This window comes from Cavia porcellus, unplaced genomic scaffold (assembly GCF_034190915.1).
Source record: "Cavia porcellus strain 051 isolate PalLab524CR breed Dunkin Hartley unplaced genomic scaffold, mCavPor4.1 scaffold_2, whole genome shotgun sequence".
In the NCBI taxonomy this organism is placed as follows: Eukaryota; Metazoa; Chordata; class Mammalia; order Rodentia; family Caviidae; genus Cavia; species Cavia porcellus.
This window is the reverse complement of record NW_026947485.1, coordinates 118,259,519-118,276,282: the sequence shown is the minus strand read 5'-3', so window position 1 is coordinate 118,276,282 and position 16,764 is coordinate 118,259,519. Positions and strand designations below refer to the sequence as shown.

At 54.4% G+C, this 16,764-nt stretch overlaps 1 protein-coding gene across 13 annotated transcripts; it reads left to right on the top strand.

The window, feature by feature from the left end:
* Window positions 1-1,436: 1,436 nt before the first annotated feature.
* Window positions 1,437-13,069, top strand: Ankrd34b (ankyrin repeat domain 34B). 13 transcript variants are annotated; one of them, XM_063245274.1, is made up of 5 exons: window positions 1,437-1,590; window positions 2,076-2,184; window positions 2,667-2,867; window positions 6,293-6,424; window positions 10,065-13,069. In XM_063245274.1, exon 5 carries the CDS (start codon window positions 10,093-10,095, stop codon window positions 11,563-11,565), a length of 1,473 nt encoding a protein of 490 aa, XP_063101344.1. In that variant the 5' UTR covers window positions 1,437-1,590; window positions 2,076-2,184; window positions 2,667-2,867; window positions 6,293-6,424; window positions 10,065-10,092; the 3' UTR covers window positions 11,566-13,069. The 13 variants fall into 13 exon arrangements, with proteins under 13 accessions (XP_063101344.1, XP_063101340.1, XP_063101343.1 ...); XM_063245270.1 differs by having other exon boundaries at window positions 9,987-13,069; XM_063245273.1 differs by lacking the exon at window positions 6,293-6,424 and adding an exon at window positions 4,729-4,806.
* The last annotated feature ends 3,695 nt before the right edge of the window (window positions 13,070-16,764 follow it).

Sequence of the window (16,764 nt, the reverse complement as noted above, 5' to 3'; positions counted from 1 at the left end):
GTCCCAGAGATCACCACTGAGGAGGGGCTGAGCAGCTCCCATTGCAGACCGGAACCTGCAGTTTACTGCAGAAGACAGAAGGTGGCGGAAGGTCTTCCGGGGAAGGTGCTCATCAAGGACAAACATCTGCTGTGATTAAAACAGATGTCACTTCTAAGGCAGAAAACTGTGAGGGCAGGAGCCATGCACACCAGACTGCCTCACTGTACTTGCCACTGTGTCCACTGTGTCACTGGGCTTCACAGACCACTTGGCCCTGTTTCTGCAGCTACACGGCTTCCCCTCCCAAGCACCTCCAAGCCAGGGTGGGTACAGGAGCAGCGCTGCGGCCCTACCTGTGCCTGGCTCTGGTCTTGGAGCTCCTCAGGGAATAAAAGAGGTTTGGGGAGTCCAGCAGTCACCTTGGTGAAGTGGGGACAGTAACATTTACATTACCTCCTTCCAAGGGGTGCTCGCTGGACTAACTCCAGACCAGGACTAGGCGTAATCTTGTCTTACCCACTTTTCTCCTCACTGTGACAAAACACCTGACCCTTGAGACTAAAAGGGAGATTTCAGCCCATGATTGCTGGTTCCAAGGCAGGAGGCACAGCTGAGAGCCTGTGGGGGAGAGGTGCTCACAGCCTGGGGCATGGGGAGCAGGGAGGGCTGGGGAGCAGGGAAGATCTCAGGTGGAGGGGTAGCCGCCTTGGAGGGGTGCAAATCGCTGCTGGAAGCTAGAAAAGAGGCCACGAGTGTGGCGCACACTTGTGATCCCAGCAGCCTGGGAGGCCAAGCAGGAGAACCACAAGTTCAAGTTCAGCCTGGGCAACTTAGCAATGCAGTGAGACCCTATTTCAAAATAGATGAAGAGGGCTGGAGACATTGCTCAGTCAAAGGCCCTGGCTTACTCCCCAGGTCACTAATAAGGGAGAAAGTGATTTTGTCTCCATTGGACCCTCCCTGAGATACCAGTATGAGCAGAGCATAAGCCCCTGTTCCTCTTGCTTTTCCACCACACAGTGGGTAGCATAGGGAGCGTTTGGTGGGTTCTGTTGGTGCCACACGGGGCTTTCCTCACAGCCACAGCAGAAGAACCTGTGAACCTGGGGGAACACAGCCAGGACAGCTGCTCCACCCACCCCAGCTGGGGCTGAGCATAAGGGCCCCAGGGATGGGAAGGGGCCATGCATGGGGGCCTATGACCAGGAGGGCCATGTGAGCTAGGCAGGCACACACACATACACATCCACGCATACACACATGCATAGCACATACATTCACACATACACATGTGCAAGCATTTATAGATGCACACACGCATACACACCCATGCATGCATATATGCACCTGTACACAATGCACACATACACACACCCACAAGCACAGTCCTGCACACACATATGCGTGAGCCTGCCGCATACACGCCCCCACACACGCGCACGCAAGGCACACGCGCGCGGACCCACAGAACGGCACAGGTGGGGCCTCTCCGGCGCGGGGGCGTGGCCGAGGGCGTGGCCAGTGGCGTGGGTGGAGCTCGGGCCCCCTCCAGTCCCCAGAGTAGCTGCAGCCCCAGCTCTGGTCCAGCCAGGCGCGGTGCTGGTCCAGGTGAGGCTATGCAGGCTCTGCGGGGGGCGGGGGCCCTGGAACGGGAGGTGGGGACTGGTAGGTCCCAGGGCCACGGGGCTCCCAGGCTGCGCCGCCTGCGGTGCTCCCCGAGATCCGCACCGGTGTCGCTGGGGTCTCGCCGCATCGAGGACAGGGCTCGGGGGCAGGAGGGTGCGGGGCGCCGCGGTCCCTTCCTCTTCTGTCCCTCGCTGTCCTCTGCCGGCGGGGCGCAGGCCAGGGTGATCAGGCCGCTCGCGGCCACCGCGGGAGAAGCAGCGGCGCGGTGACAGCCCGGGTGGTGGAGGGGACGGAGGATGCCGAGTCCTCGGGACCCCAGTGGAGACCTTCCCGCCTCGGCCTCCCAAGAGGCGCAGCCCCCCCTCGCCCGTGCCACTGCGCCGGTCACCTGTCATTATCACCTTCCCTGCCCTTCATCACCAGCCGTCCCATCCCTGCACGTCACCTTCCTCTGCCCTTCTCTGCAGCACCTCAGGCTGGCGTGCTTGGGAAGAACGAGGCCGAGGCAGCGACCACTGCACGCCAGCAACAGCCTTACCGCCCGGAGCCCTGGACTGCCCGGCCAAGGAGGCGCAGGTCGGTGCCGGCTCCCCTCTCCTGCGCGCTGGGACCCCGGGAGCGCCAGAGCAGCTGGCAGGGCTGGGGAGAGTGCCCCTGAGTGCACAAGAATCGCCCGGCTGCTTCTCGGCAGACCGCGGGGTGGTCGCTCTTCTAGGACAGCTGGGGTTCTGCCCCTGCCTTGGCCGGTGCTTGCCACAGGGGAGACCCGTCCTGGCCTGGCTGCCTCGGGTGGAAGCCTCCTTTAGCCCCGCGGCCCTGCCCTTCCCTGGCTGTGGCAGCATCTCTGCCCTTGGTCCACGCAGGTAGTGAGGTAGCCCACAGCTCCATGGGACCAGGGCGGGCAGCAAGCAGGAGCCCGGGACTGGAGAAGCAGGGTCCCCGCGTGGTCCCCAGTGTGACAGGGTGACCTGCTGCTGGCTATCGGCAGCGGTGCTGTATGGGAACCTTTGGGCCCTATGCAGGCCAGGGAAGCCCCTGCCACTGAGCCATGTCCCCAGCCAGGCCCTGTGACCCTGGTGCCAGTGCAAGGGCGAGAACCCCTGGCCCAAAGCCTCAGCTCGGGTTCCTGTGCTTGGTGACTGGTGTGGTGAGCTCCGCAGACAGGGAACTGCTCAGAAGCTGCATCCTCAGAGCCACCCACTGTCGGGGGGAGACTGTCCACACCACCTGGAGGAAGAGGCTGAGCACAGGGCCCACAGGTGGGTAAGGCGGGCCCAGAGCATGCAGGGTCCCCAAGCCTCTGAGCAGCTGCACCTCTGGTCTGGCACCCTGCACCCAGACAGCTCCCTGGCTGGCAGTATGGAGCCGCATGGCAGGAGAGGGCAGGCAGGAGAGGGTGACTGCTTCACCCAGGAGGGAGGGTTAGAAACAGCTGCAGGATGGCTTTCAGGAACCTTGGCCAACTCCACCGGTGGGAGCCACTTGGGCCAGGTGTCGCAGACAGATCCCTTCCACCTAAGCTGCTCCCCAGGGCAGGGGCTGCTAGGACGGAGGATGCAGAAATGTGGTGGGAAATATGGTGAATTTTTACATTTTAAAATCTACCGCGGGGTGGGGGATATAGTTCAGTGGTGCAGCACCTGCCTGGTAAGTGTGAGGCTCTGAGTTCCATTCCCAGGACCCACACACACACAGTCTACTACAGGAAGAGACACGTTGCCATATATCCCCTCAAAATCCTCCCCCTGCTTCAAACGCACCCATCCTGTCATCTTTGCCACTCTCTGCAGCAGCTCTGGAGTCCTTTTCCTGAGCTGCCTTGACATCTGGGTTCTACTCAGGATCTTTCCCTTTCCTGGTCAGTTTGACTTTGGGAAGGAGACAGAAGTTGCAAGGTTCTGGATCCAGTGAATAAAGTGAACCAGGACACAGCGTCCTGTTTTAGGAGCTGCCTTTCTGTTGGACAGCCCTCTGTGGCAGCATTCACCATGTTTTTTTTATCATACCTGGTAAAGACACAAGAGAGAGGACTCCGCAGCTGCTGCAGAAGTGGCGAGGACTGTGGGATCTGTGTTTTCACATGGGGTGGCCTCTGAGGGGAGTCGTGGCCTGTGGCTTCACTGTGGTTTGTGTGGTCCCTCTGTGCCTCTGGCTGTCCCTCCAGGAGTGGCCAGGTGGACTGGGGGGGAGGGGGCTGCCTGGAGCCTCCTACTGTGGGGCCTCAGCCCCACAAACACTGCTGGCTCTGCCCTGCAGAGAGCGCTTTTATAAGCTCTGACTGGCTGAGGCGTGACAAACTTAGCACACGCGGTAGGGGTTTCTCTACAGGGAATTCAAATTGCTGACCCCCACGGCAGTTATGTGACCCTGCACAGCTTTGATTTCCTTCCTTAGGGGCCAACAGAGCCCATCGGGGTAGAGCGAGAGGTGACTACCAGGCACTTTCTGCTTCCCTCTGAGGGGTCAGGGGGTGAGTGTGTGAGGGTTTGGGACCCATCATTCATCAAGAGGTTTTTATTGTTATTTGTGGTACTGGCGCTTGGGCCCACTGAGCTCCATCCAGAATCCCCCACCTTTCCTTGAGACAGAGTCTTGCTAAACTGCTAAATTGCTTGCCTAGGCTTGGCTTAAACCTGCAATCCTCCTGCCTTAGCCTCCCGGCGTACTGGGATTCCAGGCCCCTCTCCACGCCTAGCTTTCCCCACCTTCCTGGTCCTGCAGTCTGAACACAGGGGGCTCGGGGTGCACTCTCAACACTTTTAAATTCTGAGATAGGGTCTCACTAAGTTGCCCTAGGCTGCCCTCAAACTTGTGCTGCTCCTGCCTCAGCCACTCGGTAGCCGGGGTGACAGGCGTGCAAGGGGTGGGAAGATGCTCTCACCTCATAATAGGCAGTGCCACCATGCAGCAATGATGGTACCTGGAGATTATGAGGAAATGCGTGAAAAGGCGGTGCTCTTCCTGGCTTTCATTTCCTGGAGCCCATTTGTGCTCACCAAGCACCAAAGTCTGAACACCACGCGCAACGTTTTGGCTGTTATTTAACAGGCTGTGCGTTAGAGACACTGTTTTTCTTTTTTGGTCTTTTTTTTTTTTTTTTTTTTTTTTTTTTTGAGACAGGATCTCACTAGGGAGCCCAAGCTGACCTTGAAATCCAGGTGACCCTCCTGCCTCAGCCTCTGAGTCCTGGGATTTCAGGTGTGTGGCACCACATCCAGCCAGACTCGATTTGCTAAAAGAAAAGGCTTAATCCTGAGATGAATGCTTCTGGAGGAAGGGCGGGGAGGACCACAGGAAGGTCGTGTAGCATCACCGGGTCCTTTCCACAGCCACTCGGAGGGACTGCGAGAGACTCTCATGCCTTGGTGAGGACTCTGAGCCGGGACCGGGCACACAGTGAGATGGGGTGGGAGCCTGGCTCCACCTGACCCTGAGCTCTGCCCAGGGGAGCTGCTGTCTGTGTGGGCAGTGGGCCTGACCAGAGAGTGGCTGAGCCCAGGGTTACAGCAGAGGAGTAGAGGGGAGACAGTGATGCCAGGACCCAGCAGTGGTGCACACCGCCTGTAACCCCAGGACAAGGAGGCTGAGGCAGGAGGATCTCTGAGTTTGAGGTCAGCCTGGGCTACAAAGCAAAGTTTAAAAAAAAAAAAAATGAGAGGGTAGGGAAGAGTATTCCAGACACCAGTGGCTTTCACCTAGAGCATATTTGGCTTTGAAAATGAAGGAAGGCGGCTCACCCTTCTGCACTGTGGAGTACAATCAACACACAAGGCAGAGCAAAGAGCTGCCCAGGGTGGCTGAAGGGTTAATCCAGGAAGCCGATGACAAGAAGCTGGGAACCAACCCTGTGGTGCGAGTGCACAGGATGGCAGCTGGTGACCTTTTTGCGGGAAATCTGATGTTCGAGCAGTGCCCAAACCACCCGCTAAATGCCGAGATGCGAGCACAGCCGGCAGCTTCGCGAGCCAGGCAAGGGGTGGCTGCCGGTAGCCTTAGCCTCGGAAGGCTGAGGCAAGAGGATCTCTTGAGTTCCAGAGCTCAAGGCCAGCCTGGACCACACAGTGAGACCCTGTCTCTTAAGAAAAGGGCGTTGTCATGAAGAAGCACGGCCTCTGGAGCTGCATTTTGCTGGCCACTCCTTGGCCTCCCGGGAAAGGTGCCTGCCCCTCAGGGGCACAGCCCCCGGAGGAGCTGCTGGTGACAGAGGTGCTGAGGCTGGTGGCAGAGAGTCCTTTCATGAAGATGGCTAAGAAGCTAAAGTCTTCCCAAGCCTGGAATCCTGGCATTCTGGGAGGTGGAGGCAGGGGATCCCAAGTTCAGGCCCAGTCTAGGCTATTTGGTGACTTTGTAAGACCCTGTCGCAAAATAAAAGATAAATCCAAAGAGGGCTGGAGATATATCAAAGTGCAAAGGCCCTGGGCTCAATCTCCAGTAGCCAAAAAGCAAAGCCCAAAAAGATAAAACAAAACACAAGTTACATGAATAGTAGAAAGCACCAGACAGCATAACCCTTACTCTGGGCCTTGGGTCTCCTTCCTGTGTGGAGTCCCTCTCTGGCGCTGTGTTTGCTCAGCGCTTGTGCTGTTTCGTGAGCGCTCCCGTGGTGGTGTTTTGGGGGGTGTTTTGGGGTCATGGCGCAGTGGTTTCCATGTTTGGTGTGGCTCCGGGTTACTTTGCTCCCCAGATGCCTTTGCCCCTGAAGAACATTACCGGGTTTGTGGGCTCACGCGGGCTCCTTGAAGATGCTCTGCTTTCAGCGTGGACCTGCAAGTCGGGGTGCAGGAGTCCGCGGGCTTGAGCTTCTGTTCACGCGCAGGTTTGCTGAGTGCTTGTGCTCTGCCTAGTGTCACATGGGACACAGACTGGACAGGAAGAAGTCTGTTTTGTGGAATTCCATCTTTCAGGAATGCACAGGCAACTCCAGGCTAAAGTGTGGGTATGGGTGGCATCGAGGAAGCTAAATTACACAGAAGGAGAGCGCGTAGGCCTCTGCCTGATGAGACAAGGTCTTGCCATGCAGTTCAGGCTGGCCTCACCCTTGCAGCGATCCTCCTGCCTCAGACTCCAGGGCTCTGGGGTTAACGGGCGTGTGTCACCTCACAACCAGGTGGAGGAAGGGAAGTGTTGGCACTGTGAAGTGCAGTGGACACACACAGGGACATTTAGTTCACTATTACAGTGAAAGACAGTGCCGTGAATCCCCTTAAGATCTTCCCTCGCTTCCACACTCACAGCCCCCCGACCTCTCGACCCTCTGTAGGAGCTCTGGAGCCCCCTCCTAGCATTGTATCAGGTGTGATCAAAAACACAGTGACTGTGGCTGCCAAGGCCGTCCAAGGAAAGGCAGCTCAGCAGGTGACGCTGTCCTCATCGCCTACCTCAGCCTGGGACTGGGGCGCTGCCGCGCCTTCTGGCTCTCCAGAGTCACAGTGGCCTCGCAGAATGGTGCATTTTGAACAGATGCAGGCCAGCAAGGTGGCCATGGCAGTGCCACTGAAGCCACTTGGGAGAGAGGATGGAGCACGAGTGGCGGGTAGAAAACAGAGAATCGGCAACCAGGGGCGGGGTGAGGTGTGCCGACCCACAGTCCTCACCACGCCTCTTGCCCTCTGTCCTGCGGCCCTGACCGTGGACTCCATCGTTTGTCCTGGATGTGGGCAGCGGGTGTCGAGGTTCAGTCTGCACCGTGTGGGTGCCTGCTTTCCCAGGCCAGGATGTCCTCTGTCGTTCCACTCGTGGTCACTCCTCCCCGGACCACGCTGTTCTCCCTGCTGGACCTTTGCTGGTGTGGATGCTGGGGTCCCTGGGCCCCTGGTAACTCCATTGTGCTGCTGGGCAGTGTGAGCGGCTACATCAGCATGGTCACCTCTCCCTCGGGTGAGCTTTTCGGATGTGTAACACATGGTTACCTTTCTGTGTTCTCTATTTCTTGTGCATGAGACCTCACAGCCTCGTTAAAGCGTCTTCTTACTCTTGAAGTGTCACGGATGATGGCCTTCTCCATTTTCCCACCGAGTACCTGCCTCTCCCGTCTCTTTTTCCTGTGTTCTGGTCTCTGTCTCCAGTGTGAGAAGCTCTGTTTCGTTTTTTGCTTTCAGCTGCAAAGCTGATGTTGGCCCAAGCCCTGCTGTGGGCCCACCAGGTTGTGGATACATGGGGTGGCAGATGCCTGAGATGTGCCCTGTGGGGGGCACATCTTCGGAGGACACAAGTGACTCCTGTTAGGAGCTGTGGTGACCTGGGTTGTGGCATGTGGTGTGACTCACGGCAGGGTCAGCAGTCACAGGTTTGTTGCTCTCCTCTCCTGCTCTCAAGCATGCACTCACTGTCTCCGGTCTGGGACCCGCGGACCCTCGGCTTCAGAGCACAAAGTCCTGGCTGTGCTCTGGGAAGGGGCCCTAGCTGACGGCCGGCTCTTGCTGTGTCCGTGGCAAGCTTTCTGCTCTTGGGCCGGGGTAGCTGGAACCTGGGTCACCACCTGCTTCCCTCAGCTCTCCACCTGCCCCTCCTTCTTCTCCACTTTGAGCACCCTCCTGGCCTCGGCCTCTGTAGAGGGCATGGTCCCTGCCTTCCTGCGCACCTGCTTGCCATCTTCCAGGTGGTGCTGTTGGCCTGCACCTTTGCCCACCAGCTTTGTGAGTTTGTTAAAAATACCTAAATTTCTCCAGAAGGTGCACAAGAGAAGCACAGGTTCTGCCACCATGTCATGGCTCCAGCCGTCCACAGTGACCCTGCCCTGGGCCTGGTCAGATGGTGCAGAGCCTGCTCTGCTGTGGTGATCCAGGGGCAGCCCAGTGTCCCTGCTCTCCCTGCCCTGGGTCTTCTGCCCAACTGCCCCTGCCACCCTTTCTGAGCCTGCTGCTTTGCTGTGCTGGCCTCAGCCGGTCCTGGCATCCTGTGCCACCCGTGTGCCCTCTGGTCCCAGGCGACCGTGCGTGGGTCTTCACCTTCTTCCTGCTCTGCTCCCCTTCCCTCCCCTCGCCTTAGGAGGCAATTAGCTCTTAATAAAGGGTGATCACTTTCTTTTCAGGTAGAAATCTAGTCTCACGGTCTTCATTTTAAAAGTAATTTATGTGTTGCAGTTTCTAAAAAACAAAAACAAAAATCCTTACCAACGAAATTAGATTTAAACATTTTCTGACGCCTACTTGATTTTTCCACAAGACTGTGAGAAGACAAAATGTCCCTCAGCCCTCAATGCAGGTGTAATGATCACCCCAAAGGAAATGACCCACAGGGAGCCTTTGAGACTCAACTATTTAAATAAATGAAATGTGAATCTTTATAATCTCGACATTGAATATTAAAATTCTCCCGAATCCTGGGCGGCACCTTCCGTTTCTCTGGGAGCAGCTGTGTGGGCGTTGGCACTGGGGCTCAGCCTGCCTCAGCCTGAGCGCCGGGCTGTGGGGGACCACGCACTCACTTAACCTTGAGGGGACCACAGAGTGCGTCAGTGTGAGGCTGGAACCGGCCCTTAAATTGGCCAGCCAAAGAGCAGAGTCCAGTGATTTCACAGGAAAGTTCTTAGGCAGTTCTTAGGTCCTGAGTTCCACTCCTGGCAACTCTCAAAATATATATAGATCTAAAATATTACTCACTTATAAAATATTTATAAATAGTACAAAGGAAGTGGATTGTTGTTTCATGTGAAATTTAGCAAAGTACTCTGTGGGGTTTACACAAGGATTTTGAGGGGAAGACTGCAAAGGACGGGGACATAAAAGGGACTGAGATCTCCAATGTCCATGTGCCAGCTCCCCTCCCCACGAGGAATGGAATCACTGCATGCTGCACACATGTGCTACTAAAAATAAAAAAAGTAAAGCCAGGCATGGTGGCACATGTCTGTAATCCTGACACTCAAAGGCTGAGGCAGGAAGACTGCCATGAGTGAGAGGCCAACCTGAGCTGTACTGTGAGTTCAAATCACTTCTCATCCTCTTAGCTCAGATCAAGTGCAAAACAACTTCAAGGCCAGCCTGGATTGCATAGAGAGGAAAAAAAAAAAAATATATATATATATATATATATGTAAATAGTCAAAAAATATATATATGTAAATGAAAAATTTTTTAAAACTCTAGCTGGGTGTAGTGGTGTATGCCTGTAACTCTAGCTCTCAGGAGGCTGAGGCGGAAGGATCCTTTCGAGTTCAAGACCAGCCTGGGTTACAAAGTGAGTTCAAGGCCAGCCTGAGCTGCATGGTGAGATCCTGTCTCAAAAAAAAAAAAATCTTATGAAGGCAGATTTTGAAAATCCACTGGAGTTTGTGATACCCTAAAGGTCATTCTCAGTCTGTGATTTCCACTGTTCTGCAGTTTGCTGCCATGCTCTGAATCCTGAGGTCCCACCCCTGTCCTTTGTGCCTGTTTCAGAGCTGTAAGCCATAGGATGACCGCGAGCAGGGCTGGTGCCCCTGCTGATCCTACTGACCACGCTGTCCCTGTCCCCAGCACTGGAGCCGCTGCCTGAGCCTGGACCATGGATGATGTGGCTGAGGCGCCCGCTGAGGGCCACTCCCTGACCAAGGCTGTGCACCAGGGCCGGCTGCGGCTCACGCGGCTGCTACTGGAGGGCGGTGCCTACATCAACGAGAGCAATGAGCGTGGGGAGACGCCCCTGATGGTGGCCTGCAGGAGCTGGCACCCGGACAGCCAGGGTGCCAGCAAGGCCCGCATGGTGCGGTACCTGCTGGAGAACAAGGCCGACCCCAACATCCAGGACAAGTTGGGCAGGACGGCTCTCATGCATGCCTGCCTGGGGCGCGCGGGGCCCGCCGTGGCTGCCCTGCTGCTGGACAGCGGGGCGGACCCCAGCCTGCAGGACCATGAGGGATGCTCTGCCCTGGTGCATGCCATCCATGCCGAGGACAGGGACACCCTCCAAGTCCTCCTGAGTGCCTGCCAGGCCCGCGGCAAAGAGGTCATCATCATCACGACGGCCAAGTCCCCATCCGGGCGGCACAGGGCCAGGCAGTACCTGAACACACCGCCCCGGCCTGCCTGCACCTCACCCTCGGAAATAGACGTCAGCGCGGCGGCCTCTGCCTCGCTGGCCCAGGCTTCGGGGACAGAAGGAATGGCTTTGGGCTCCAGAGATCAGGAGCCCCCAGGGAGCCCCGAGGATGCCTGGGACCCGGGCTCCCCTGTGGGGAAGCCAACTCTGGCCCCTGGTGGCCCCAACCTGGCTCTGGCTGCAGCCTGGGGCAGGAGCCCTCCATCCCTGAAGCACCAGCCCAGAGTGGCCTCGCTGCAGGAGGAGCTGCTGGAGGCGGCCGTAGAGGAGGAGCCCTGTGGCCGGGCCCCGGTCCTCTCCAGGCGCTTCATGAGCAGGCACCAGAGCCTGGATGTGAAGGACACGGCCCAGCTGCTCCATGCCTGGGAGCAGGCTGACTGCAGGAAGGCATCCTTTGATGACAGCCCTCCCCAGGGGTGCCCAAAGAGCCCTGAGGCCCAGGACGCAGACCCTAGCCCCCTGGCCGACTCATCCACCCTGGGGAGCATCGTGCAGAAGCGAAACTCAGGGGCCAATCACTACAGCTCCGACTCCCAGCTTTCGGCCTTGGAAGACAGCAAAGCTCTTCCCGGGAAGAAGAAGGTCCTCTCCCTGTCTCCATCACTGCTGTCAGGGCCCAAGGATGCACCAGACAGCGCCCCACCAGGTCCCCTGGGCCGGCGGGGCCATGGGGCTCTGGAGAGGCGAGGGTCTGGCACCTTCCCTCTGGAGCACAGCCTCCTGCAGACCCGGCCAGGGTTCCTGCCACCCCTCCAGGCGAGTCCCCACCCTCCTGGCTGTGACGGCACCAGTCCCCGGCTCTGCAGCCTTCTGGCTTGTGGTCAAAAGGTGCTGGTGCCAACCGCTCCTCTCTTCCCTAAGGAATTCAGAAGCAAGAAAATGCTGCTAAGGAGACAGTCCTTGCAAACCGAGCAGATTAGGCAATTAGTGAACTTCTGAGAGGGTGGGAGGGCACAGCAGAGGGCCAGGGCGCCCAGGAAGGAGGCTCACAGGTGTGTCCCGTTAGTCACAGCGCTGGTGAGTCCCTCGTGAACAGTAGGCCAAGGCTGGATGTGTTTGGTATCAGGCATTGTGAATATACAAATAATACTGTTTCTGCTAAGAGAATTCTCTCAAACCAAACGAAAGCTATTTTTAGAAAACCACCAATATTATCAGCCTTCATGTGGTCCAAGTTTTTCATTTAAACAAAACTCAGCAAAGAAAGGTCAACTGTGTTGGAGATAATTTATTCTTTCCAAATATTAACTGCAGCAGGTGAAACCTAAAGTGAAGCCCTCAGCTGGGCAGAGTGGCAAGCTACTGTCATCCACACTGAGCCACGTTGTTTGCTTTGCTTTATTTTTTAAACATCCCTGCTAAGGTGGTTATTTTTTGGAGTTATTCTTCCTCTGTATCTTTTAATTCCTATTATTGTAACTGGAAGCTTATTATAGGTTTCTAGTAACAATACAAAATTTAAAAGGCATTCCAATTTGCTTATTCTTGTCTTCCAAAAAGAAACAACAAATAAAAAAGAAAGAAAGCAAAGCGCCCAAACAAAAAAAGTTTGGGGTTTATCACAAAGAGAAACTAAATGCTTGCTTCAGTAAAACAACCTGATTATTAGATTAGTTTAGGTTAGCTAGTTACAAAAGACAGTAGAAAATCACAAAATAGAGCAAATATTTGGTCTATATTATATCATTTCTGGTAGGTATTAGAACTCATACAATAAGGGTAACACCTGAGTGTGACATTCCAGTCATCCAGTATTTTAGGATTTATGAATAACTTCTAACAACTTCTATTGTAAAACACTTGAAAAGTGATTGTTACCCGTGACTTCAAAGTATGCTGTTTATGCCAGTAATCCTCGTTTTAATCTATCAGTGCTAAAACAAAGAATAATCAAACTATACAAAAGCTGAGTGTCCCAATCTAATGATTGTTATTTACAGATTGATTTCTTTGCCTTTTGTAAGTAGAGAAAATCCTAACACTTGGCATGATGCTTTTCTTGGTGATTTGATATAAACAAGTTGCAGTGTACAGAGTAATTAATTACTTGTGGCTTTTATTTGTTAAAAGTATTTGGAGATTTCCATTTTGTGTTTTGAAGCAAATATTAATTACACTACAATTTTATTTTATCCAGAATTTAAAATTGTACTAGATGCCTGTAAATGGCTCAATGCTTCTACTTAGAAAAGTGCTGATAGCTGGGCGTGGTGGTGCATGCCTGTAATCCCAGCACTTGGGAAGTTGAGGCAGGACGATTGCTGTGAGTAAAAGGCCAGCCTGGGCTACACAGTGAGACCCTGCCTCAAAAAAGCCAAAAAAAAAAAAATAAATACATTTTTAAAAAGTGCTGGACTTTAGGTTGTAAAGACACAGTTTGGAAGAATATATAAATAGCTTTAGTTTGTAAACAAAATGGTATCAATAAAGCTTTAAAATATCACACTGATCATTGCTGGATTTTATTATCCCAAGCTCTAACAATACTTCAGCACTATTTCAAGAACAGTTGTGCCACACATTTCTTTGAAGAACTAGCAAATGATCTTCATCCCAACATGGGAAATAAATTTTAGGTGAATTAAAACTTGGAAAGCATTTGAACCTGCTGGAGACCCTAAGAATATTTTAGGGGTCAGAAGCTGCAGCTGGACGCAGCCATCCTTAGGGAATCTACGTAAGTGCCCGACGCGAGACGCAGGTGTGTGCCTGTGGAATATATTTCAAGTTACACTTTAACTTCATGTAGAATAGGAGTTTTACCTAAAGGTCTGGTACCATTCTCAGTTACTCTGGATGAGGACTTCCAAAAGCACAGCTACAGCTGGCTCCAGGCAGGGGTCCCTTTGTGGCCACCCCAGGTAGGGGACAGGGTTGGCATCGCCTGCCCCAGGGATGCTGAGAAGCTGCCAACACCTATACAGTGCTGTCCTTGTCGGGGACACACCGACCGGGCATTGAGGACCAGAACTCTTGGAAACCTCAGGTTGTGCAGCCGCCTTCACTCTGATGAAATGCTCTGACTGCTCTGACTCCCATGCAGTTTGCTTAAAAGAGAACAAACCAGTCGGTGTGGAGAGAATCACTAGGCAGTTTTAAAATCTCTGCATTTTCTGATGCTTTGCCGCCTGGGGCCTAGGACCCTGGAAAGACAGCCTCCTCCTGGAGAACTGGTCCTAGACACAGGCCCTCGCCCAAGGGAACGCCTTCCACCTGTACACCCAGCTCCCCAGCCCTCATGGGGCTCCTGGACCATGGTGAAAGCCCCTTCCCCCAGGACCACTCGGAACATCTGGACAGCATCCCGAGTTGGCCTGCCCTGCTGGCGTGGGCCTCCTCTGCCTGTCCTAGGCTCCCTGTCCCCTGTCCCCTCCCATGACAGGAGAGCGCTGTCTCCCACAGTCATGGGTCTCCTGATGCACTGGCAGGCTGCAGTTTACACCTGGACATCCCTACTGCCCCACGGGCTTAGCACTGGTGGAAAGCGACAGGATGATAACAGCCTGATGTTGTCTTAGTGTGGAGAGCCAGGGTCCAGGGCCTGCCCTGGCCCCTCCATTAACCTTCTGCTTCCTGTGTGCCATGAGGAGAGCCACTGTCCTCCACCAGACCCTTCCCCTCGGCCATGGAACAGCCCACTCTGGACGACAACTCAGGCCAAGGGAAGTTCCCCTGCTCTGAGCTGTGGGTGTTGGGTACCTATCTTCTTCCTTCTCTCCTCCTCCCCTCCCTTCCCTGCTTCTATCCCTTTCTTTCCTTCCTGAGCTAAAAGTACTAAACTCCCTGTCCCCCGCTCCCTGTGTGACCTGTTCTTTCTTCCTCTGTAACCTCTCTCTATCTCCTGAGCCTCACTACTGCCCTCACTGCGGCCTTCAGCCTTCAGGTTCCGGCTCTCAAGGTTCCACACAGCTTCCCCAGCCAATGCAATCACTTTCCTGACTCTAGGAGCAATGGCTAAGAACTCTTCTCTTATCAGCACAGCCCGAGGACCTCTTCTTCTCTTACCCAGAGATGGGTGTGCAGGTTAGGGGAGAAGAGGGTGCAGTGCTGGCCCCTGGCTCACCTCCATCCGCAGGTCCCTTCCCCATTCAGGAATCCCAGCCTCCGAGGGGGTACAGCTCAGTGGGCCCTGCCTGGATCCCGTGTGTCATTCTGTCCCAGCAGCCTGCAGATGTGCAGCGCAGCACTTCAGATCTCAGTGGCCACTTCTGAAAGAGGAGTTGGCCTGGTACCTGGCGTGGGACCTCCCAGGGGGACCGCTGCCTGGGTCACAGCGTGTGGGCATCACCAGGGGAGGGGCAGCAGGGAAGGTGACAGGTATGGGCCACAGGACGCTGGACCCCGAGCTCCCACCCCTGAATCCGCCAGCCCCAGGCCTGGCCATCATCTAGCCACTCACTCATCGTCCTCCCGTGTCCTACAGAAGTGCATCTTTAGCTCCATGTCATCGTGGTCGACTGCTTTTCTCACAGTAGGTCAAGTGTATGGGCTCTAAGCATCCTCGGGAGGCTGCATCTTAAAGAACCAGGGGACTGATGGGCCAGGACACTATAGGGAGAAAGACCAAACAACCTGCAGAAGCACCACCCCAGTCCCAACAAACAGGAAGCCAGGGCGCTGTTCCCAGTCACTTTAATACTTCCCCACTGCACAAGCAGTGCGCCTCAGGCTGCTGAGCAGCAGTGTGGCTCCAGCTCCAAAGGTTCTCGGTTCTGAAAAGCTCTGAGCTGTCCAGCAGTCAAGTCTCCTCCAGGGCTGGGCTCCATGCCAATCTCGGGGAAGCATTTGGAGCCTATGGAGTCCCCTGAGGTGGTGCTTTACCCTACATTTACTAACTTCCTCTGCACACTTTCCAAAGGCTGTCTGCCTGTGCAACCGCTGGGGCTGCACAGCAACGGCAGGGTTCTGTGATGCATTTCCTTTTTTTAGGGAGGAGAGAGAAGAGAAGGGTGCTGTCCATCTGGCCAGCTATTATTTATTTACTTTGGATTTTTGAGACACGGTGTTGCTCTGTAGTGTAGCCCAGGCTGGCCTCAAACTCATGGTCATCCTCCAGCCTCAGCCTCCCAAGTGCTAAAATTACAGGTGTTGAGTCACCACACCCAGCTCATGCTCTTTGGTTTTAACAGGGAGCAACGATACTTTTAACTCTTTCCACAGTGGTAAAGTAGGCTCTTCTGTGTCTGCAGTTTGATGCACCAAGGCCTTTAAAGCATTACTGAAAACTGAGAGTATAACTTACACAGTCCAGTGTACAACCCCATGTTTTTCTTTTGCCTATGCACTCATCAAAACAAGTACTCAGAGGACAGGATCCAGGGCGTGTCTCCACCCTCCCGAAGCAGTCAGCAGCGCAGACACCTTCGCCTCTGTGCAGAGAGCTCACTGTGGGATTCCACCATCCCTTAGCGCTTTTCTTGTGGATGGAATTCAGTCGCTTCAGTGTTCAGGGAAGACCACAGCTGCTAAGAACATCCTTGTTCAAAGCTGTTAATGTGAACACAAGAGCTCCTTTCTCCTGACGGTAGGGCGCACCCAGGGAACAGAGGTCCCGGGACTGGGTGCTTTGCCTCCCCACCCCGAAGTGGTGTTGGTCCTTTCAGCAGCAGCCTCTCCGCCGGCGGCGCCCGCGCGCTGCTCACTTCGGGTGTCTGCTGCCCTGCCCGGGCGAACAGTGCTGCTGCCTCACACGTTCTTTTATCCATTTCCACGTCTTCCTAGATGAAGCATCTGTTCAAGTCTTTCCTGACTTTTCATTAGGTTTTTTTTTCTTTCTTAAGCGTCCATGTGTTCTTCACATGTTCTAAATATGAGAAATTTATCAGATATGTATCGCTGGTGTCTTCTGAGAAAAACTTTAAATTTGTGGTAAAGTTCATTCACCAATATTTTTCTTATCTGGTTAGCACCTTCCAGGTTATAGAAAACTTTAGCCTACTACCAATTCAGGAAAGCCTCTTCTTTTTTTCTAAATGCTTTACAGTTCTAACTTTCATGTTCAGGCCTTCAGATACATCATGAATTATTTGTGAGTGGTGTGAAGCAAGATCAAGGTTACGTCCCCATATGGATAGCTGTTAAACATTTACTCCTCAACGGAATACATCTTACAGTTCTTAAATGTTTTTACCCCAGAGA